At 58.1% G+C, this 21,736-nt stretch overlaps 7 protein-coding genes across 7 annotated transcripts; 5 read left to right on the top strand and 2 right to left on the bottom strand.

Annotated features, from left to right (window-relative positions):
- Positions 1–250: 250 nt before the first annotated feature.
- Positions 251–1,199, top strand: SLS55_001659 (uncharacterized protein; the record flags this gene model as incomplete). Its single annotated transcript, XM_066773151.1, has 2 exons — positions 251–464; positions 523–1,199. 2 exons carry the CDS (start codon positions 251–253, stop codon positions 1,197–1,199), a joined length of 891 nt encoding a protein of 296 aa, XP_066635718.1.
- Positions 1,200–1,359: 160 nt separating this feature from the next.
- Positions 1,360–1,675, bottom strand: SLS55_001660 (uncharacterized protein; the record flags this gene model as incomplete). The annotated part of the gene is made up of 2 exons (XM_066773152.1): positions 1,360–1,587; positions 1,646–1,675. The coding sequence occupies 2 exons, from the start codon at positions 1,673–1,675 to the stop codon at positions 1,360–1,362; spliced, it is 258 nt and encodes an 85-aa protein (XP_066635719.1).
- A 390-nt stretch (positions 1,676–2,065) lies between these two features.
- On the top strand, positions 2,066–2,943 carry ECI1 (dodecenoyl-CoA isomerase; the record flags this gene model as incomplete). The annotated part of the gene is made up of 2 exons (XM_066773153.1): positions 2,066–2,262; positions 2,319–2,943. 2 exons carry the CDS (start codon positions 2,066–2,068, stop codon positions 2,941–2,943), a joined length of 822 nt encoding a protein of 273 aa, XP_066635720.1.
- A 145-nt stretch (positions 2,944–3,088) lies between these two features.
- SLS55_001662 (uncharacterized protein) lies at positions 3,089–5,041 on the bottom strand (the record flags this gene model as incomplete). The annotated part of the gene is made up of 5 exons (XM_066773154.1): positions 3,089–3,487; positions 3,541–3,627; positions 3,679–3,822; positions 3,877–4,047; positions 4,133–5,041. 5 exons carry the CDS (start codon positions 5,039–5,041, stop codon positions 3,089–3,091), a joined length of 1,710 nt encoding a protein of 569 aa, XP_066635721.1.
- A 1,245-nt stretch (positions 5,042–6,286) lies between these two features.
- SLS55_001663 (uncharacterized protein) lies at positions 6,287–7,327 on the top strand (the record flags this gene model as incomplete). The annotated part of the gene is made up of 1 exon (XM_066773155.1): positions 6,287–7,327. One exon carries the CDS (start codon positions 6,287–6,289, stop codon positions 7,325–7,327), a length of 1,041 nt encoding a protein of 346 aa, XP_066635722.1.
- A 526-nt stretch (positions 7,328–7,853) lies between these two features.
- On the top strand, positions 7,854–9,884 carry SLS55_001664 (uncharacterized protein; the record flags this gene model as incomplete). Its single annotated transcript, XM_066773156.1, has 5 exons — positions 7,854–8,253; positions 8,302–8,425; positions 8,475–8,701; positions 8,766–9,090; positions 9,167–9,884. The coding sequence occupies 5 exons, from the start codon at positions 7,854–7,856 to the stop codon at positions 9,882–9,884; spliced, it is 1,794 nt and encodes a 597-aa protein (XP_066635723.1).
- A 9,832-nt stretch (positions 9,885–19,716) lies between these two features.
- Positions 19,717–20,664, top strand: SLS55_001665 (uncharacterized protein; the record flags this gene model as incomplete). The annotated part of the gene is made up of 1 exon (XM_066773157.1): positions 19,717–20,664. One exon carries the CDS (start codon positions 19,717–19,719, stop codon positions 20,662–20,664), a length of 948 nt encoding a protein of 315 aa, XP_066635724.1.
- Between the last annotated feature and the right edge of the window lie 1,072 nt (positions 20,665–21,736).

Consider the following 21,736-nt stretch of genomic DNA (forward strand, 5'->3'; position numbering starts at 1 on the left):
TCGTGGCGAGAGACAGTACGGAAGGGCTATCTCAAGGGCGTTGGATCATTCGGACGTCGTGATCATGTCTCGGGCGGGAGGTCGGCGGGCGGATGCAAGGGTGTTAGGGACACTTGTGGTGTTGAGTCGCGGGCAGGAGTGGAACACCTCCGAGCAGCTGGCCGCAGGTGCAGGCGCGCTACGGCAGACGATGCGCCTCACCCCGGCCAAAAGCTTGACCGCTTCGCTTTTTCGCAACGCTACACCCGCCATGTCCCTGCCCCTTGCTCCGCGCGCCGTTTCCCGCGCTCTGCGCTCTCCAAGCTATGTCTGCGGCGCGTGTCGGCGCGGACTGACGACCTCGACGCGTCTTCAATCAGGCCACAGCAAGTGGGCGACCATCAAGCACGACAAGGCTAAAAACGATGCCGCCAAGAACAAGCAGCGCTCGGTTTTCTCCCACGAGATCATCCTGGCCTGCAAGCGTGAGTCCCAATCCCTTCCGCTCTTTTTCCGCCCTTCAATTGACTCACCGTCTCGCAGTGGGCGGCCCTGACCCGAATCTGAACCCGCGCCTCGCTCTCGCCGTCGACCGAGCGAAGAAGGCTTCCTTCCCCAAACAAGGCATTGAGAACGCAATCAAGCGTGGCCAGGGCATCTCCTCAACCGGCGCTGCTCTCGAGACTGTCACCGTCGAAGCCATCTTCCCGCCATCCGTGGCCGTCGTCATCGAAATCGAAACCGAGAACAAGCTCCGCTCTCTCCCAGACACGCGCCATGTGATTAAGAAAACCGGCGGCAATGCCACCCCTGTAGCCTACATGTTCGAGAGGAAGGGCATGGTGGTGTTCGAGGGGAAAGAAGGCTGGGGCCCCGACGAGGTGCTTGAGCCGGCTTTGGACGCCGGCGCGCTGGACGTCGAGGACGCCAATGAGGGCGCAGTCATTGTGTATACGGATCCGGCTGATACCAAGAAGGCTGCCGAAAGCATCGCGTCTGCTACTGGACTGGACATTGCCTCCATGGACATTGTGTGGGTGCCCAACGAAGACACAAAGGTGCCGCTGGAGGATGGCGAGAGCACCGAGAAGATCTCCAAGTTCTTGGACGACTTGAAGGAAGTGTCGGGCGTGCAAGCAGTGTACTGGAATGCGACGCAGGGCAGTGTGGAGGACAGCACATGGGAGGAATTGCTCAAAAAGATCGACGACTTCGAATAGACGGGTGAGTGTAGAATGCTGTACAGTAGTGTAGACATATGACTCCCGTTCCATGCTGCTACCCAGAATTCCCCTACGAACGCCGTGAATGCAATTTTTCTGCAGCCAATCCGCTCGCTGCCTGATGGCTCAATTGTGTGGCGCAATCCCAATGGGTATCTCACGACTCCTGCGACGCGTTTTCGCCCTCGCTTGCCAGTCTCTGGTCACGCAGAGCCAAACGTCTCGCCCTCAACCTCGCAAGCTCCGACTGGATTTCGTCCTTCTCATAGGGAATCTTGTGGGTCTGCCCCTCCTTGGGCCAGAAATCGGGGACGGTGAAGCGTTCCTCGAGATTTGTGCCGAAGTAATACATGTAGCCGATGGGAAAGAGGATGTAGAGGCCGAACTGCAAGCATTCGTGAGCCCCAAAATGGCGCATGGCATGTGATTCAGCACGGCGATACCTTGAAGATCTCGAGATTAGGGCCGGCCATTGTTGCGGAGTGAAGGGCGGCGGAGTTGGAGGCAGCTGTGTCGGGTGGTGGGTTGTTCGGCGGGAAGAGCGGCGGCGAATGGCAGCGGCGGTAATGCGCCGGGCCTCGAATGATGGCGCGCATCAGCGGCCGCACATGCCGCACCATTCGGCAGCGCTGGCCGATAGGCGTCGGCGAAACAATGATGCGCGGCGATAAGCTTAATCTGGGGATTTGCCTCGGTTCTCCACGCTTCAGTAATCGCGCTCGGTTGGCGGCTGCCCTGGCGCGTCACCTTCGCCAGCATGTAGCCGGACTCCATATAACCCCCGGATTCCCCGGACTCTGCCCTTTCGAGCCTGCTATCCCCTCGCCCCTGACCAAAGCTGGACTTTCACCGCGTCTTTCATCATGTCCGTCGATCCCACCCAGGCCGTGACCCTTGAGATCCGCGGGAAGATCGCCATCATCACCCTCAACCAGGAGAAGAAGCTCAATGCTCTGTCCCAGGACCTATACTACCGCATCGCCCAGCTGCTCAACGAGATCGCCAAACGCGATGACATCTACATCACCCTCCTCACCGCCAAGGGCCGTTTCTTCTCTGCGTACATCTCTCCCCCCTCCTCTCGGTCTCAACCCTCACTGACATTCTTTTCTATAGCGGCGCCGATGTGTCCATCTCTCGCTCCACGCCGGAAGCTGAAAGCGACGTCACCCGTCACTGGCTGAAGAACTTCGTCTCCAACAACCTCTTCGTTACGCGCGCCTTTTACACCCACCCCAAAATCCTCATCACCGGCCTCAACGGGCCAGCCGTCGGCCTCTCGGCGGCCCTTGTTGCCTTCTCCGACTTCATTTACGCCACGCCTTCTGCCTACATCCTCACCCCTTTCTCCTCGCTCGGCCTCGTCGCCGAGGGCGGCGCCTCCCGGGCCTTCGTCCAGCGCCTCGGCATTTCCAAGGCCAACGAGGCACTCATCATGAGCAAGAAGATCTCGGCCGATGAGCTGGAACGGACAGGATTTGTGAATAAGATCATCGACGCGAAGGGTGACAGCGACAGATTCAGGGACGCAGTGCTGGCGGAGATTGATGACCGATTGGGCAGCCACTTGAACCAGGACAGTCTGTTGGGGATCAAGGCACTGATCCGGAAGCCGGAGAGGGACAACTTTGACAAGCAAAACGTGGAGGAGGTGTTCGGTGGGCTGGAGAGATTCGCGGCAGGCATCCCGCAAGAGGAGTTTAGGAAACTGGCGAGCGGAGAGAAGAAGCACAAGCTGTAAGTGCACCTAGACGGTTTGGGGAGACTTTTATTAGACTTGAGCAGAGAATTTTGCAATGAATCTACGCGAGTGTCTATTTCTATTCTATCCGAGCAATTGTATCTTTCTGTTTCTATGTCATGGTAAGCCTCTATGCAGGAACTCATCACCTGTACTCTCCTCCGCAGTCGCCCATGGCCTCGACCATCTTATCTCTGTTGCTCTGCGCCAACACTTTCTCGATGTTTTCCCGATCCTCTTCGTCCAGACTCCAACCGTACGCGGCAAAATTGTCGTCGGCCCATTCGCTGATTCCCATCCTCGACCCAACAATCACGGCGCCCACATACGGGAAGTCAAGCACCCATCGCGTCGCAACATTGGAAATGCTAACCCCGTGTTTATTCCCGATGGCGGCAAGCGTGTGTAGCAAGGTCTGGAACAGCGCCCAGTTGCCCCACGTGAGGATAGCCTCACGATACTTTCGTTGGCTCGGCGTCATTTCCCAATGGAAGGGCTCGGGTTCCGGCTGGTCCAGCCACTGGTCGGCAAGGAAACCGCCACACTGGTTTTTCTTGTTAGTTGGGCCGGAAAGTACCCGAGTTAGGGGGGCCATACCAGAGTGCCGTAAGTCAGCAGCTTGACGTCGTACGACTCGCAGACTGCCGCCATTTTCACGGTAGGGCGAGAATCGATGATGGAGAACTGTGGACTTGATGAGTGGAATATGCCCAATAAAAAGGGGGACGAGCATACCTGGACTTGGTTCGTCTTTATTTGGACGCCTTCGCGGAGGACTATCTCCATGTGCTCGGTGTCGAAGTTGCAGAGACCAAGGTTCGAGACGCGGGGGTCTGCCTCGAGGAGCTTCAGGGCCTCGACATATTGAGGATCGTGATACTGATGGACAGTCAGAAGGTCTGTCTCAACCCATGGATTCCATGTTCAACTTACATTTTGCCAGTGGAACTGGAGCAGATCCAACTTATCAGTCTGCAGCCTCCGACACCTCTCGGAGACGTTGGCATGCACGACCGTCGGCGTGATGACCACCGGATTGAAGACGCAATACTTGGTGGCCGCGAACAAAATCTCCGGATGCGAGCAGGCGGCGCGGAATTTCCCCTAACGAACGCAACTCAACCTCGTCAGTGCTTCTCTGTGCAGGCAAAGGCCGAAGGGAACCCGGCAAATCGGGGCGTACAAATACAATCTCGGCGTCGCCGTAGTGGTCCGCCATGTCGTACGCGGTGAACCCCCAGTTGACGTAGTTGGTGAAGTGGTCGACGATGCGGGCCTGCGGCGCGGTGCCCCACGCCGGCCCGGACAGCTGCCACAGGCCGCCGAACAGGCGCGGCACGGCGCGCTCGCCGACGCGGAACGTCTCCAGCCGGCCGGCGTCGTCGCCGCACGCCGCGAACGGCGTCAGCTCGATCAGCCCCAGGTCCTCGGCGTGCGCGTGGTGCGCCTCGTCCTCGGCGTCCAGCGCCTTCAGCGCCGCGAGACCCCTCGCGAACGGGAAAGCTTTGTTGTTGTTGTTGTTGCTGCTGCTGTCGTAGGCGCTGCGGCACGCCTGCAGGCTGCTGATGAGCCCCTGCACGAAGTGCTTCTCGTAGTCGGACAGCGTGCGCGACCCCTCGGCCGTCACGAGCTCCTTCTCCATGGCCGTCGTCGCCTGGATCAGGTCGCCCTCGACCGACTCCGCCGTAACCTCCTCCTCCTCCTCCTCCTCCTCTTCCTCCTCATCTTTCTGCCCATTCGCTTCCCGATGCCCATTCAACCCCCCCTCCTCCCCCCTCTCCACCCGCCCCTTGAACCGATCCACCAGCGCGCTCAGCGCGCCCACGCTCTCAAACGCCATGCCGCAGCCCAGCATGCAGCGCACGCGCTTCTGCAGCTCGGCCGTGGGTTTGCTGCTGTAGCCGCCGTCGTCGTTGGTGCGCAGCAGGTACTTCTCCGTCTCCAGCTCCAGGCCGGACGTCAGCTCCGGGTGGAAGCTCAGCAGCGCGCGCATGACGGAGCGCAGCCCCGCCTCGGGCAGGTTGGCGATGATGGTGTCCGTCATGGTGTTGACGTGGGCGCGGCGCGGCGGGTCCAGTTGTTGGCCGCCGCCGTACATGCTGGGCGTTTTCCTTTTTTTTTTCTTTCTTTCTTTTTTGGAGGGGCCTGGGGCTTGGGGGTTGGGTTTCTTTCTCTTTTTATCTGGCGGGCGGTTTGGCGGGGGGTTGTTGTTTTCTCGATGGTGGTCTGATATGGCCCCGGTTGTCTGGTGTGAGTGACTGGTTTGCGTTGGACGCTGGACGGGTGCTTAGGTGTTATGGACGGTTTGTCTTGGTGGTAGGGGAAAAGACAAGCGCGCTGGCTTGGCGATGGAATCGGAAAAGGGAGTGTGGTGAAGGGGACGGCGCGTAAGTTGCCTTAAAATGCACAGCTGCGATGACGCGCGCGCGCTGCTGCTGGGCCTGGTTGGCTGCACAAATAATCAGCTGGGTACACACACCACCACCGAGAGTGGGTGGGGGCGCGGCGCAACCGAAATGTCAGCTGGAAACAGCTGCTTCCAACGTGTGAGGTCAGCCCACTTCATTTCACAGAGAAAACGCCCTGTCCGATGCTCGGAAACGGGCGCCAGCCACACCGGGCTCGGGCTCGGGCCGCTGGCGGTGGTTCGATCGAAAAAATGGGACACGAGCGAGAGAGCCGGAGCCGCCGTCTGGCTACGTACGAGGTCGGCCCGCCTGATAAGTACCTAGCGCCCGCGCTCTCCGATACGCCCCGGCCGCCGCGTCTAGGCTTCTGCTTGTCTATCTTTGCCGCAACGCCTGATGGCAATCCACTTACACAGGCACATGGGTTTCCTAGGATCGGAGGCCGTGCGTTTGCGGCTGAGGAAACTGAGCACGAAGCGAAAGATGGGACGTAAGCCGAGCTTATCATTGGATGGCCGACTAATTCTTCGTCTGCAACTACCATCCCAGACTTGACGTGTATTGCCAGCTTCGAAATCTTCTGCTTCGGAATAGCTGACTACGACACAATTTCTTTACGATCGTGATGCCATTGCCGACTTCCGACCAACGTCAACATTTGCTCTGCATGGAAAGAGCTTGCCGTTTCGTACTCGATCCATTAGACCAAACGGGAGGTTCGTATGTGCCATTTCGGTGAGCAATCTTGGATATAGAAGACGGTTACTGACTCATTCTCTCTCAAATCTTTCTCTTGAGCCTCGTGGCTGTTGGTGAGAATTAGCATCTGCTTACTTGCCAAGCTTCCCCGCATTGATCCAAATCCCACTCTACTCGACCCCTCTAGCAATCTAAATCCGACCTCGAGAAAACCCAGGAACTTCCCGCAGTTAGGGATGAGCGAGCCAATCCGAGTCGCCGCCTGCCACGCATCGCCCGTCGTGCTGTCGGCCGCCGAGACGACCAAGAAATGCATCCGCCTCATCCACGAAGCCGCCAGCAACGGCGCCCACCTCGTCGTCTTCCCCGAAACCTACATCCCGGCCTTCCCCCTGTGGAGCTCGATGCTGGCCCCGACCGCGAACCACGACCTCTTCGCGCGCATGGCGCGCGAGTCCGTCTACGCCGACGGCGACGAGGTGGCCGCCATCCGCGCCGCCGCCCGCGAGACCGGCGTCGCCGTCAGCGTCGGCGTGTCGGAAAAGGTGCGGTACAGCAGCGCGACCCTGTTCAACGCGAACCTCGTCATTGGTGGTGATGGGAGCGTGCTCGTCCACCACCGCAAGTTGACGCCCACCTTCTTCGAGAAGCTCACGTGGAGCCCCGGCGACGGCCACGGCCTGCGCGTCGTCGACATCGCGGCTGGTGGCGGCGCCCGCTGCAAGCTCGGCGCGCTCATCTGCGGCGAGAACACGAACCCGCTCGCGCGCTACGCCCTCATGGCGCAGGGCGAGCAGCTGCATGTTTCTGCCTGGCCGCCCATCTGGCCGACGAGGGACCCGACGACGACGGGTGGTACGAAGAATTACGACAACGTCGCGGCTAACCGGACGCGCGCGGCGGCGCACTGCTTCGAGGCGAAGTGCTTCGGCGTGCTGTGCGCCGGCCATCTGGACGATGCGGCGGTGGAGGCAATCGTGTCGGCGTGCAGCGATCCGGACCTGGTGCGCAGGATCATCGACCATTCGCCTCGCGGCGCGTCCATGTTTTTGGATCCCACGGGGGCGCCGGTTGCTGGGTTCACGGTGCGGGAGGGCGTGAAGGAGGAGAGGGAGTACGTGCAGGCCGAGGAAGGGATCCTGTACGCGGATCTGGACCTCGGGATGTGTGTCGAGGGCAAGCAGTATCACGATGTCGTGGGCGGCTATCAGCGGCTCGACATTTTCGACCTCAAGGTGGACAGGACGCGCAGGGAGCCTATCACGCTGCGGGATTGAAGCCGGTGTACCACATGCATGCACGTCGATCGGCCACGCTCGAGGAGGAAGCTGGTAGGGGAAAAGGTATGCTACGCATCACTGGACGCCCCACACGTCGATACACATCTGCAGTCCCCAGTCCTCCGTTTTGCTTGTTCGTATGCGATGCGCAGAGATGGTGCGTCGAATGCCCGATCATGACGTCCCCCACTCCCTGCGCTGGTGATCCTTGCACCCACATGCCCGTTATCTGCCATGCTTGCAGATCAAAACAGCAGCCCGCACTTATCTCCATTGAATCCGTTTGGCTCGTTCCAGGCCCGATGAAACCACCAATGTCAGGGACAGCGGGAAGCGTACTGACGGATGATAAGACATTTGGTAAGACATTTCCAGACTCGGCAGGTGCCAGCACAGCAGGGCCCCGCCATGTGCGACCTGCCCCTTCTCTTCATATTCGACGCGGCCCCCGGTGCAGTCCAGTCCACAACCACGCTCTCCAGCCCTGCGGAGCTAAGCTTTCTTGGCGATCTCGCATTCCACCATGGCGACGAGCTTGGCAACGGCTGCGGACGCCCGGGACCCTCGCCTTAACAAGGAGGCCCGTGAGATACAGATCGAGCAGTCGATCCTGCACGCCGACTACGGCCACGACCCGAATGTCTCTTTCGAGGAGTACCTGTACTACGCCAACTGGACCCGCAACTACGAGAAGACCCTCTCCACCAAGGGGCGCGGCATAAGCTCGCTGTTCTCTGTTCTGAGCGGCAAGAAGCAGCAGGTGACCGTCTCGGGCCCCCGCGAGCCTGTGACCGCACCCCCTGCCCAAGCGCAGACCCATCACGACCGCGAGAAACCTGAAGAAGCCCCACCAGACACATTCGGCATCATCTCCGACTACGAATGGCATCACGCCTCCCGCGCAGCTCGGACTGCAACCTGGGGTACCCCCTCGCACCTTTGTCTGTCGCGCATTGACTGAGCCGCACCAGGCGCTGTGTTCTACCTCATCACCACCGACATCTTGGGACCCTTCTCCGTTCCATGGGCATTTAGCCAGCTCGGCTACGGCCCCGGCATCGCCCTGTATTTTGTATTTGCTGCCATGGCGGGCTTGTCAGTACGCCCTTGCCGTCCACGTCTTCATGCGCTGACACATGCAAAGCTCCGGCGTTCTGCTCTGGTGGCAGTTTCTGGGTCTCGATTCAGACAAGTATCCCGTCAAAAACTACGGCGACCTGGGCTTCCGCATCTACGGCAACTGGTTCCGCTACATCATCAACGTCTTGCAGAGCGGTCAATTCTTCCTGGGGGTCACGCTCCTGATCGTGCAGAATGGGCAGAGTCTGTCCCAGTTGTCCCAGGGGCCAAATGGCTCAAAGGCTCTCTGCTGTAAGTTGACCATGCGATGACGAAGAAAAAGGCAAACCTCAGAGTGTTGACAGCCGCTGCGAAGTCACGGCATGCTTGGTCGTCTTCACCGTGGCCGGCTTCATCGTCGGCCAGATCCGAACGATGCAGAAGTTCGGTTACATCGCCAACCTCTCCGTCTGGCTGAACGTCTTCGTCATCCTCATGACCATGGGCATCGTCGCCAACAGCTCTCCCAACTACGAAGCCGTGTACGCAAGCTACCAGATCCCGCGGGGCCCCGTCAGGACCAGCGCGGGCGCCCCGTCGGATCTGACCTTCGTCGACAACATCAACGGCCTGATGCAAGCCGTCTATTCCTACGGCGGCGCGACAATGTTCTGCGAGCTGATGGCCGAGATGCGCAGGCCGTAAGTCGTCCGTCGTTCGTACATACAAACCAACCTTCCTCACACCAATCTAACAAAAGCTTCGAACGAAACGCAGGTGGGACTTCTGGAAAGCCCTGATCGTAGCCGACACCTTCATCTTCCTCTGCTACATCGTCTTCGGCCTCGTCGTCTACAGCTCGCAGGGCCAATTCGCCTACAACCCCGCCTACCAGGGCATCACCCCGTACGCGTGGCAGACCGTCGGCAACGTGCTCGGCCTCGCCACCGGCCTCGTCGCCGCCTGCCTGTACGGCAACATCGGCATCAAGGTGCTGTACGCCAACGTCGGCCGCAGCAGCGTCCTCGGGTTCCCCGCCCTCGAGTCGCGCGCCGGCAAGCGCCTCTTCCACGCCGCCCTCGTGCCCATGTACTGGGCCCTCGCCTTCATCGTCGCCGCCGCCGTGCCGCAGATCTCGTACCTGTCAGCTTTCGTCGGTGCTGCTATGATTTTGCAGTTCTCGTATACCTTTCCGCCCCTGCTGGCGGTGGGGTTCAATTGCTTGAGTGACGACGCTGGAGACGGCCCCCCCGGCGGAGGCTTCGATCCGGCGACCGGCCGCATGGTAAGGAGGAAAGCCGTCGACGAGCAAGGCTGGAAGCGCTGGGCGAGGGCGTACAGGAAGCGCTGGCTCCTCAACTCCGTATATCTCGTTTACGCGGGAGGCGCTGCGGCGACGGCTGTGCTGGGGGTCTATGCGAGTGTCGTTTCTATGCATCGCCAGTATGCTGGTGCGGATATTGAACCGTTCTCGTGTGATTCGCCGACGGGGTGATTGGGGTTGGTTTGGGGGGTGGGGGGTTCTGGGTATGCGGTAGTGGTGGCGGAGGGCGGGATTGTTCAAGGGTGAAGAACAGTTTGTGGGCGTAGTAGGGGCGGGGACCGGCTTGGGATGGGTGGTCGTGGTCGTTCGATTGGCTGCGGCGTCTGTGCTTGCGCTGTCTTATTTCCACCCTTGTTTCTGTCGCCGTCACCGTCATGTATGCATGGTTGGCGTGACTGGAAGCTCTCAGTGGTAGGACTTTAGATGCCTTGTAGGTTGGCTGTGGGGTAGTGAAGTCGTTTCGTACGTTTTGTTTTCGGCCGTGCAAGAGCATTCAGCGCTCGACTGTGACCTGCGATACTCACCACTGGTTTACCATCATAGCGAAGGGGTTTGGTCGAGTGATTCCTCCTCCACCCTTAGCTTGAATGTCAAGCTCACGGCAGTAATCTCGAGCTTGGCGCTCGCTCAATTGTCCGCATGAGATGGGAATGGCGGCTGTGACAAGCTCATGTTTCCTCAACTGGGACGCAATGTTGTCGGCAACCAACCACACCGAAATGGCATCAAACAACACGGGTACCTGCCGGACGGCTCCGGCAATGGAACCAAAGAAGGTGGACGGCATCTAGACTGTTCGTTAGAGACACGCTATTGCCGGCATGCACCCCCGGCCGGATCGAAAGATGGGACTGTCAGATCATACCTTGCATACAGGCTTAGCGCCCCCCACGCATGGCAAGCAGGGCAGTTTGTGCTACTACTGAGCAGCAACTCGTTCCTGATCGAGCGGCCACGGCGAGCACTTCACTTCCGCCACTGGCTCGGGCCCGGTAAAGGCTTCGGCATGCTATATGCACCAGGCCCTTGAAGATCAGCAGACTTGAGATGATGGAAACCGATATCAAGTATGTTATCCCCGCTCTCACACCCGACGTCGCTTTTGTCCGTTATGCCCGTTGTACATACCGATCTATGGCCTAAGCAATTCGCAAGTCTGTTGTTGTAGTGAGCCGATGGAAGACAGGTCGCTGTGCCGCAGCCTCGGCCCTGACGGTTGTGGAGGATGCCTCGAACGGACCGGGAAGTGTTCGTGTCGCCTTCCGTTGTGTTCTGCGTCAGTCAGGCGAAGCTGGAGGTCGGGACTATTCGTTCGCGCTGTTTCCAGACGCTGAGATCAGAACTGCGCCCGTATGAGTGAGGAGCGAATAGCTTGGGGAGGGAAACTGAACCTGAGACTTGTCCTCCCATGTCAGTGTCAGAAGGAAGCTAGGCGCGCTTTGCTTACTCTGATTTGCGCAACATCTGTAGATTTGAGGAGGGAAATCGAAGTAGCATCGCGCGCGTGCTTGCGGCTCGTCTCGTGCGTGGTTGCTTGGATGGAGGCTGAGGGAGGGCTTCAGGGTGTATCTGCGCGTCGGCATGAGCTTCGTTTACGGTGCGGATGAGGAGGAGCCGGTCCATGAGACCTGTCCGTGTGGATGAGCTGGTCAAGCCGGATTGGAAGAGCGGGCAGAGGATTGGGGCGCTTCGTCGGCGTCAAGACGCTCGAGGCAGGCTGGTGTTCATGTCGAGCGGTCGATCCTTGGTTCTGTTGTGATGTCAGCTCGGGGCTGCGCTCTCGCCGGCTTTTGAGGACGTTCGTCACTGACCGCAGTGTTGGCGGGCTTCAGCAATTCAAGTGGTGTCACCAAACGAAGATGCTGTTAGGTGATCACAGAAGTGGGTGGTTTGAGTGCGAACGCGCATTGCGAAGCCGTGAAGGCCGTGGGCAGCGCGGTGCGCGTACCGCTCAGGCTCGAGCGCGTCGTCGCGGAGGGCATGGGGGAGTGCGATACTGTTAAGCCGATGGGAGTTTGGAGTCACCTTGAGTGAGCGCAAGGAAGCTGCAGCTTCGTCCACCGAGCCGTCAGTGTCTGTGGTGTTGCACGTTGGCTCGAAACGCGGCCAGCTTTCACCGCGTCCGCTGCAGCGTCACTTGCTATTCGTGATGCCTTGCGGATGTTGCAGACCGTCAATTGCTATCACAACTCTTGATGGTGGCATACAGCCCTCGATGCGCTGAGCCCGCGCTGCCAAAGCTCCATATCCTGCTAGACATTCGCACCCTGCTGAGCCCCCAGGCTCTGCTGTCTGGAACCGCCACTGCCTGAAAGGGAAAGCTCCTTCGTGCCTGCCTGTTCGGCCACGCCGTGGTTCGGCGACCTTCCACGGGGCACTGCCGTCGCCCCACAAACCACGCACGTGGCCGCACTTGGGCCCCCCAGGTGAGCACCCTCTGCCGCATTGGGCTTAGCCGGGGCGTTGCCTGGCCAGTGATGCCCCACACCCGGCCCCGTGGCGCCTTGCTCCTCGGCCAGCCCTGGGCGGTATATAAACCCCCCTCCTCCTCGCCCCCAACTCCTCTTTTTCTTCTTCAGCTCTCATTGCCTTTTGGCTCTGATCAAGTGTAGTAACTGTTCTTTCTCTTTTAATCTTGAGAACGCCCCTACGGGGGTCAGATTACTCTTGCTTGTTTTTGGAAACCGCCTCTGGGGCTGCTGAGCTCCGCTCATCTTCAGAGGCACGGTGTCGCCTGTATTGCACTGTCTCGGGCTGACGCGACCCTCTTCTCACTTTTCGTTGTTCTCTCTGGCCTTGCGCTGGAGGGCGAGGAAGAGTTTTTTTCTCTGCTCTGCTCTGCTCTGCTCTGCTCTGCTCTGCTCTGCTCTGCGCTGCTCTGCTCTGCTGTGATCTGGCCTGCCTTGCGTTGACCGTCTTGCCCCGCCTTGCCTGCGCCAGAGCCCCTTTGCGTGCTGCCGTTGCGTGCTGCCGTTGCGCTACTTCGGCCTTCCGTGCGTTACGGCGTGCATCGCGACTCGCGACCTGGTGTTGAGGAGCGCAAGCGGATTCCTGCGCGCGCGCCGCAGCGGCTGTCGCGCGTACGACTTCACCCTGCTGATCCCTCTGGACCTCGCGGTCCTCTCGAGCGCAGAGCGTCTTCCTCGCGGTCGTGGCGTGTCTGATCGCAGGGTGACGCCGGCCGCAAGCTGTCGGCCGACGAACAGCACTTCCATGCGACGAGGCCGCCATCTGGACGCGACCGCGGCGGCATAGGCAGCAAGCACACAAACCAGGCGGGATGACTACAGCGCGCTGATGAAATGAAAAACTGTGGCAGTCATCGTCAGCGCCATGGCTGGGATCGACGTGACTCCGGCCGGTTGTTGCTGCTTGCGCCAGCTCACCGAAGCAGCGCAAGCGGTAGCGGTTGGGAGCAGATTAAATTAAAACGGGGAGCGCCAGCTTGAATCAACACCACCCACAAGCGCGGATGGCCACAACGCGCCTCACTCGAGGCCTTGAAATGGGTCTCGGTGTGGCGCGCTCTGCGCTTGCGAGCATGCGTTTATGGCTCACTTGCGACCATGGCAGGGCTCGCTGTTCTGCAATTGCTGCGAGACAAGACCGCTGTGCTCAAGGATGACCAGAGGGTACGCCAAGGCCTGCGCTGCTCTCGAGTGACACAACCCTAGAAGTGATGCGATGGAGGTCCATCCTCTTCTCCAATGACCGCAGTCATACCGCATAACACGAAAGGGTTGTGATGTGCACAAGATTAAAGCAGTGCGACTACGCAAAACCTCGAAACGGCCACGCTTGAGTGAGTCAAGTGCGCACCGAAGCTGGAGTAGGTCCATCCAGGAGTTTCACGATACTTGGCATGGCGTGCAGAGCGCCCTCTTTCACTGCCGCTGTCTGACCCGCCTCTCGCTACAGCCGCCGCCTTGCATGCTCACGGGCGTGTTGTTGCGCTAGACACAGCGCTCAACGGATCGCTCCATGCGTGCCTCTGCTGCCAGGCTCCTCCAGTGCTCCTCCTCACCCAGCCGCGACAGATTCCCGACGTTCGCGTCGGGTAACGCGCTCCGGCGCTCCCATTCGCGCCTTTGCAGACTGGTGGTCTGTTCCTAGAATCACCATGAGCAGTGACCTTGACGTGTTTCGTTCACCACCCGTGCTGATCGCTGTCCAGCTACTTTTGTGCCATCACCTTTCAACGTTAGCAGCTGGCAGCTCCTCGCCTTCTTCCCCTTCCGTCAGAGGTCAGAGCGGCTAAGCCCGCTTCGGTCACGACTCACCACCATACCCAGCATCCAGCGTGAGCAATCCCACTCACCCATCATGCGCGGCTGCCTCTGAAGCAACTTTCCTAGCGCCGCCGTTCCGCCTCGCCACACCTCCGCCGATAACGACAGCGACAGCGACAACGACAGCGACAGCGACAGACACGGCGACAGCGACAGCAACAGCAACAGCAAGTCCGTACGGGTCACCGCCAGCGTCCTCTACCGCACCCCTTTCGCTCGATGCCCTCCGAATCCGTCCTCGACCTCACCCACATCCTGTACGCCGCCGTACAGCTTTCTGACATCAAAAAAGGACTTACGCGCGGGTTCAGCCCGATTGCTGATAGTCCCACGATGGGGCGCGATACATCTCACACGCCCAAGCCACAAATTGCTGCAGCAGCTTCCCCTCACGGTATGTCCGCTTCGAGAGCGCTGGGGCTCATAATCGCAGCGACGACGATGGCCTGATCGGCAAGCTGATACTTGGCTGAGCCGTAGGCATGTACATGCGCACAAATACTGGTGAGAGACACCTATAGCATACAAGGCAGAGGGTACTCAGTCCGACGGATTCCAGGCCGTATCTCGGTCAATGTCGGCGCCTGGACCTCGACAGCTTACTTTCACGAGGGATTGGAATATGCCTGCTTGGTGGGGAAGAGGGCTAGGAGGAGCGGCGAAGCGCGCGCAGCCTGGAGCAGCAAGAAGCGCCTGCACCGTAGGGACTGGCCATTTTGAGCAATGATACGACATTCTGATTCGTGCGACACGTGCAAGCATTGGGGACAGACGGCTCTTCTCCATCACGGTATGTGTATTGAGGAAGACTCGCTGACTTTACTCGATTCCTAGGATCAACCTCTTCGGATGACGGCCTTGTGCGCTGTAAATCGACGGACATGGAAGCATGCAGCCCCACATGACGAGCCTTCCGAGACGGGGCTAGATTGTACAGCCTCTCTAGCTCTGTTTCGTTTTCACGTTTCACCGCGACTTCGTCGTGGTCGTTGCTGATGACAGCCGGGTGACTACAGACCCGCTAGGAGAGTGAGTACCCGACGTCCTCTCCAGTGTTCTCCAGCCATTCCTGCAACGCACGCTAGGTGGCGCTGCTAATGATACAACCTGCCGTGGAAGGGCACAGAGAAGACGAGCCTGCCTCCGAATCATGTGAATGTCTAAACTCGCCGCGAGACCGAAACGGAGCCTTCACCGGTGCCGGCCTACGCCGCATCAGCGTGGCACCCCTGTCCCCCAGACGCTCCTTCAGCGCGTCACCATAACCTCCAAGTCGTGAACTTGTAGAAGCTATCTCGTCAGCACGGCGATGCCGCTGTTCCGCTCCTCCAGGTATCAAGCCGCCTCAGATGCCTCGCCGGGTCGGCGTACCCCCTGCCCCAACCGCTCCGTCGAGTAGCTGAGCCACGCAGACAGTCAAACTTGCGGAAAAGTGACTTGGTTCACCCGGTGCGGATAATCCATGGGTCAGTGGCGGAGGAAGGTGCATGCGGTGTTGGTGCAGCGTGACAGCTTTAGAAACCGTCTGAACCGAGAAGCGTTGTTGCTGCTGCTGCTGCCACCGCAGCCGTTTTAGCTGCTTTGATCTTCGATAATGCTGTAGTAATTCATGTAGTAGCGGACGATGGATATCATAAGAGTGACAAAGAAGGGACTCAGGGTACCGGTAAGGGTGGTGTTGGCCCTTGGCGGCGAGGCATGACGCCGCTCTCTTCGCTCGCACTAGGGAATCCCCATCGAAGATGATGCATATGAATGCTATGGACAGGGAAAGCCGCGCAACTATAACTGCTGATGTTGTTTTTGGTCTTGATAAGCCGTCCCTGTGTTGCTGGGCAAGGATCATCCAGGGCGAGGGCACCAATTTTACAGATTTCTTGGAAATTTCTACACTATCGGATCTGCAAGTGCTCAGTTGTTCGCCCAAACTGGAAGAAGCGTACGCGTTTAGATCGATTGAAGAATTACCACTGCTCGACGTATTTTCGCCAGACCAGATATAGGCATACATCGCACAGATTGCTACGATTTGGCGCGGAGGTGCCAGTTGCTGACGCAGCCGCCACACTTTGCTGCTGAAACAAGCTCAAGCTTTGTTGAAGGCGCGAGGCATCTTTGTGAATGCTGACAAATCTGAACAAGACTTCCGATCAACCGCGCTGGATTATGATTCTCCACCGGATTTCACTTTGGCCATTCGAGAGCTAGATACAAAGAGCCCTAGGTGCCTCATGTCTGTGTGCACTACGAGATATGACGCTTGCTTTCCATCCGCTCGGCAGCCTCCATATATCTCCCTCTCCGAGGGGTCTCCAAGCGCAAAGGCAAGGCCATGTTCGCACGCTGCACACAACAGATACCTCAAAATCCAGCTAGGATTTATTACCAGTATCAAGACCCACGGGTCTTGTCGGCAAGAATTGTCCTCTCTGTGGCACTCTATGCCTCTTCGATAAACCCCGATTCGACCGCGTTCGAGTAGTAATGTATGAAACGTCTGTCACAACGAGTAAGCCTTCAATAACGCAAGTGCCGAGGAGAACCTGCCGCGTTTTGGCTCGTCCGGGCAGAGCAAAGCTGAGAAGCATGTCCGGAATAGACCCCAGCTGCAATTCGCAGAGAACGAGCGAGTACTCAAGCCTATGTCGATTACCAGTACCGGACCGAGCTTATGTGAGATTCCGCCTTGCCGCTGGACAGCAAATATGTGATCTGGACGCTGCTGGTGCATGGTGGTCTGAATCAGCCACCGCCCTCCGTCGTGCTCATCCCGTGTGCCATGGCTCCAAGCCTCGCTCCGAGTCTCGTGAGCGCGCCACTATCGAGGGCTGTGGCTCTGCTTGCGCTAGCTTGTAGATTCATATGTCATCAAGAAACCACGGTGTCCTGGTGGGATTGAGAGGCGTGGTGACGGCGACGCATTCGCGAGGCTTGGAGCGGTAGTCTAGGCATGGGACGCTCAGGCAGCGCGAGTCCTCTAGATTCGCTGCTGGCGACGCTGACCTGCGGTAGCGTAGGTACGATCGGAATAACGGGCGTGTATGCAGACGCAATCAAGGCTTGGGGCGACGTCCTGTACTTTGCTGGGTCAGTATGTAGCTATGCCAGCACCGTCATCAGTCCACCGGTCTGGGTATGTGCAGGAACACGCATACTTGTTCCCGAGCCGCTGGTGTGGACGGTGGTGCCCGGCGGGATGCGCTTCGCGACGCTGGAGCGAAACAGGTGGTAATGATGGCGAGCGCGTGCACGCTGGAGCTTGGGACGCGTTAGCAAGACGAAGGGACCGGTTATCCTTCTGGTCGACAGCGGGCAGCTCGAGCAAAGCAGCTGTTGGGGTATGGATGATCACATACAAGCGCGTACGGCAGCCTCACCTACGCGCTGGTGGGCGCGGCGCTGGCGGAAAACACTACCCGCGCGCGCCGTCGTCGAATGCCGTGTTGTGACGGACTTCCGCCGTGGAAGAACAGCTGTTGCTGCGAGGCGTGCTGGCGGCTCCCGGCAGTGTTGAACGCGGAGCTGAGCCTTGTTTACCGCCGAACGCTGTTGTCATCGCTGTCGCTGGAAGCCGTCGTCGCCTTCACGTCTTCGACGAGCGCGATATCGCGAGTATCGTGGATGAGAGAGGCGCCTGCGGCAGCGGGCGTCGCTGCAACGTCCGGTCGTTGGAAGATCTAGACTCAGACTGTCGCGCGCCATTGGCCTTCATGGATTCCACATGGCGTGGCTGCTCACAACAGACAGCAGGGATCTCGCTGGTGATACGGGCGTGAACGGGTGAATGTGAGAGCGTAGGCATAGCCCAAGTCTCAGTCGACGAGGAGAACAACAGCCGCAGAGCTCTTGACTTAAGCCATGTCACTGTTCACGTACAGGACAAGCTAAGAGCGACACAGCCTCAGTCGACGTCAACCGAAGCCTGTCACAGCTCTCTTCCTTGAGAACCCGCGCAAGGCGAGTCAAACAACGAAAAGAATTTGATTCTGGGGATCAGAGTGGTTCCAAAAATTCCCGGAGGGTTCCGAGGAACCTCTTCCGGAGAGAGAGAACAGTTACTACACTTGTGCTAAGCCAGAAGGCAAAGCTGAGAGCTGAAGAAGAAAAGAAGAAGAGAAGAGGAGGCGAAGACGGGCTTAAGTATCCGCCCGGTTCGCGGCGCTAAACCGGAAAGGGAGGAGGGTGACGGCTCGGCGGGGCAACGGGGCGGTGCATCCGTGCGCTGGCCTAGCAACGGCCACCTGCCTGCAGCGTCAGGCAGCCGCGATCAACTCACCTGGGCCTTGGCGGTGTTGATCTGCTGCAACGCACACTGCGCCAGCCGGAGTCTGGCCGAGTGATCTGGAGACGCGTCGGGACGTGTCGCGCGGCGTTGATCCATCACGCGCCTTGGGAGCCACCCGCATAAACCTCTCATTCCTGCTTCCTCTCCCTTTCTTCTACAGTGCAGGAGTCGGCTTCAATGCTACCCTCAATTCTTCGGGAGACCTTCGGGACTCCCGGGCTATTTTTGGAACCCTCCCTGGCCTTCGGCCGCTTTTCGTTGACCTGAGCTCGCCTTGCGCGGGCCGTCGAGGAAGGGCTTTGCATAAGCAGTACGCAACGTTGCTGTCGTCTGAGGGTTAAGGCGAGCAGCGACGGTGTGGGAGCCCGGCCGTTCTTGCGGGTTTGAGCGGTGGCAGCGAACGCAACACCGCCGACAGTGAACAATGACTCTATGCTTGTTGAGTCGTCTCTAGCCACGGTGAATGCTTGACGTGCCTTGATATCACGACTCTTTTGTCATGCCCATCTGAGTGCGCCAAAACGACTTCGTGAGATCTTTTAGGTAGGTACTAGCAGGGGTCGTAGCTTGAACTGCTTGTAAGCGTAAGCGGGGTCTAAGACCCCGCTTGCAAGCAAAGGGGGGTCCTCGAGACAATCAAGCAAGCGGCTCTGCTTGCGTTTAGCTTGATTGAACGCTTGACAAGCGCTTACAAGCGCGTATATATACTATAATCAGTAGCAAGAGGCCTGTGCCCGATCCGTGCCCGATCCTCCCGTTCATACGCTATGATGCTTAGCATAGTATTAAGGCTCCTTTCTCTTCTTCCCATCCTTCTCTCTTTCTTCCCTTTCTCGTTCTTCCTCGGCGCCTTCCTTCGGCGCTATCTACGATACTTATTATTGTCAAAACTCTAAGAACAGGCTTATAAGCCTATTCTTTATCTAATATATTCTTACTTCTGCTTACCAAGCGCTTGCTGCTTGTTGCAACCCCTAGGTACCAGCCGGACATCATATATTGGCGGATCGCAAGGTGACTGGCGGCCATTTTGTGAAGTGTTTCGCTAGTGGAGGTGTTTACAAGGTCATCTGATGACAATGGTTCGAGTGCGCTTTCAGTGTCTGTGCCGCACAACTGTGCCAGTGGTGTAGAAAAATATCTACCACTACATGTACTAGGCTGACATGACAGCGCGCAGTACCCTTTATTCGGATCACCGACGGGCGAAAGTGTTATAGTCTAGCAAAGCGGTGGCATATGCATGAGTGCGTACGTAGAGCCGCTTCAGGAACCCACCCTTCTGTGATAACACAACAGATATGCTGAGTCATTCGGTCTACGCTGGCTGCGGCCTACTTTATTGCCATCTACCCACCGAACAGCAACGATCCCTCTACACCCGCGCAACCTCCTCGTTGACAACCCTGACTGGAACCAGACCCGCGCAATGCCACCCACCCACCCTCGCAAAGGCGGTCTTCCGGCGGACCCCAACTCACCCTCTGCGTCCTCTCGGTCGACTTCATCATCCTCCAACCGTGGTCACCACGAAGCCAATTCGGACATGACCAACGCACCTTCATCCCCAGCTTGGGACACGGACTGGTCCCTCCCAGGCCCGCCGGGTCCCAACCAGCCCCCTCACCACCAGAGCCGATGCAGTCACCAACTTCCGGCCACTCCTCGGGATGCTTCCGACGAGAAGCAGAAGAAACTGGAAAGGAAACCGAACAAGAAAGTGAATTACGAGGAGTACGTCTACTGCGAGGATTGCGCGAAACAGGTCGATTCCATGATCGACATGCATGACAGCGTCCAAAAATACCTCGAGAAGTATGGAGAGTCGGACACCAAGGAAGCAAAGGCCGAAAGTCAGCGCATCGCCCGCAAGATCAGGCCCGGGCTTACGCGCCGCGCGAACAGCAGGATTGACCAGGAGGACAAGGACATGGCCAAGGCAAGCAAGCCCGATGCCGGCCAGGTGGTCGCCGACGAGCAGCGCCAGCGCAACCTCGAGCGCGTGAAGAAGGCCCACTTCGCCAGCCATGCCGAGGTCGTCACCAAGTACCGCTTCGATCCCGACGAGGAGGGCGTGCTGTCCAGCTCCCGTAGACTCGTGCAACGCGTCCAGTTCAGGAACGGCAAGGAGCTGGGGAGGCGCCGCGGCGGGGAGCGCTGCTACCTCAGGATGTTGAAACACACGTATGTTCCGGGCAAGTTTTCCACCATGGACCCTCTGAACTCGTCGTTCCTTAACGAAAAGAAGTACCCGTGGGACGATGCCAACTTCGGTCATGGCGAACACTTGTATCCGCTGGATGAGGACAAGGATGCGAAGGCTGCCCCCCTTCTGCCGCGTACGAAGCCTTGGGACGATGATGAGGATGAGGAGTAAGACTCGACAGCAGGTCTCGTTCTACAGTCTATGACATGATGGGACGGACGGCTTGATTTGATCCTCACTTACACCATATTGAGCGAGAGAGGAGGGAAACCCAACTACAAAAGACCGGAGGGGAAATGAAGTTGTTAAAGTGTGCTTCTTACATGTCTTCACTTTAGACAGTAACAAGACTGATAATGACAAATTTGACTCCTCTCTACCATGACTTGACTGCTACGCATTCCGTGCTAAACTCACGCAGGGTGACCACAAAATCCATTGTTGTCAAACAAGAGCACGTGGAAACGGCCATCATCTCATAACGAGCCTACTCACCACGTACTAGGCCAGAAGCATTTACCCAGTGGTTGTCGCCCATCTTCTCTTATTTTGGCACCCACCCGTTGTTGTGGTCAGTGTCCATATCCGTGAGCACACCAGACTAACCCAAAATAGTAATTAGTATTCTCCTTTCAGCACACGTGCCAATCTCTTTGCCGTTTTACGTATCCGGTGTGTAATTTCGAAGTAGAATTAGACGTTAATTCTCAGGCTGGATCTACACCTTACCCTTAATCCCCGAAGCGTAACGTATAAGTAGCGCGTCTATTGTCTGTTCACGTACTCCGCTGACCTCGGCATCTTCTTAGCGCATTCTATTGCTCTCACATTCCACCTCCACGCCCCATCTACTTCATCTACCATTAAGTCGCTCTCTTCGGTGACTATGTCCAATATGGTGGATTTATGAAGATCTTTGTGGATATGTATTCAAATGACCGTAACAATCAAGCAAAGAAAATACCCGCCCGCGTAGTAATTAGACAAAGTTTTTCTTTGTTCTTGTTTCCTCCTGAACGCCAGCACCAGCACTAGACAGACCCTTTCAGCCTCCATGGCCTCTCTTAGGCGCAAGAGAGCTACTGGTCGACAGTCCATCTCCTCCTCCTCCCCCTCGTGCATAGCCTGCGTAACGACGCTGCGGGACAGAAAGTCGTGTAAGTGATGCTTAAATCTTGACAACGTCACCGTTTGGAGGCATCTAGATTGCCACGTCGCTGACGCAACAGCCGCCCGATGGTGC

The sequence above is a fragment of the Diplodia seriata genome (assembly GCF_021436955.1).
Source record: "Diplodia seriata strain FDS-637 chromosome Unknown scaffold_2, whole genome shotgun sequence".
NCBI lineage: Eukaryota > Fungi > Ascomycota > Dothideomycetes > Botryosphaeriales > Botryosphaeriaceae > Diplodia > Diplodia seriata.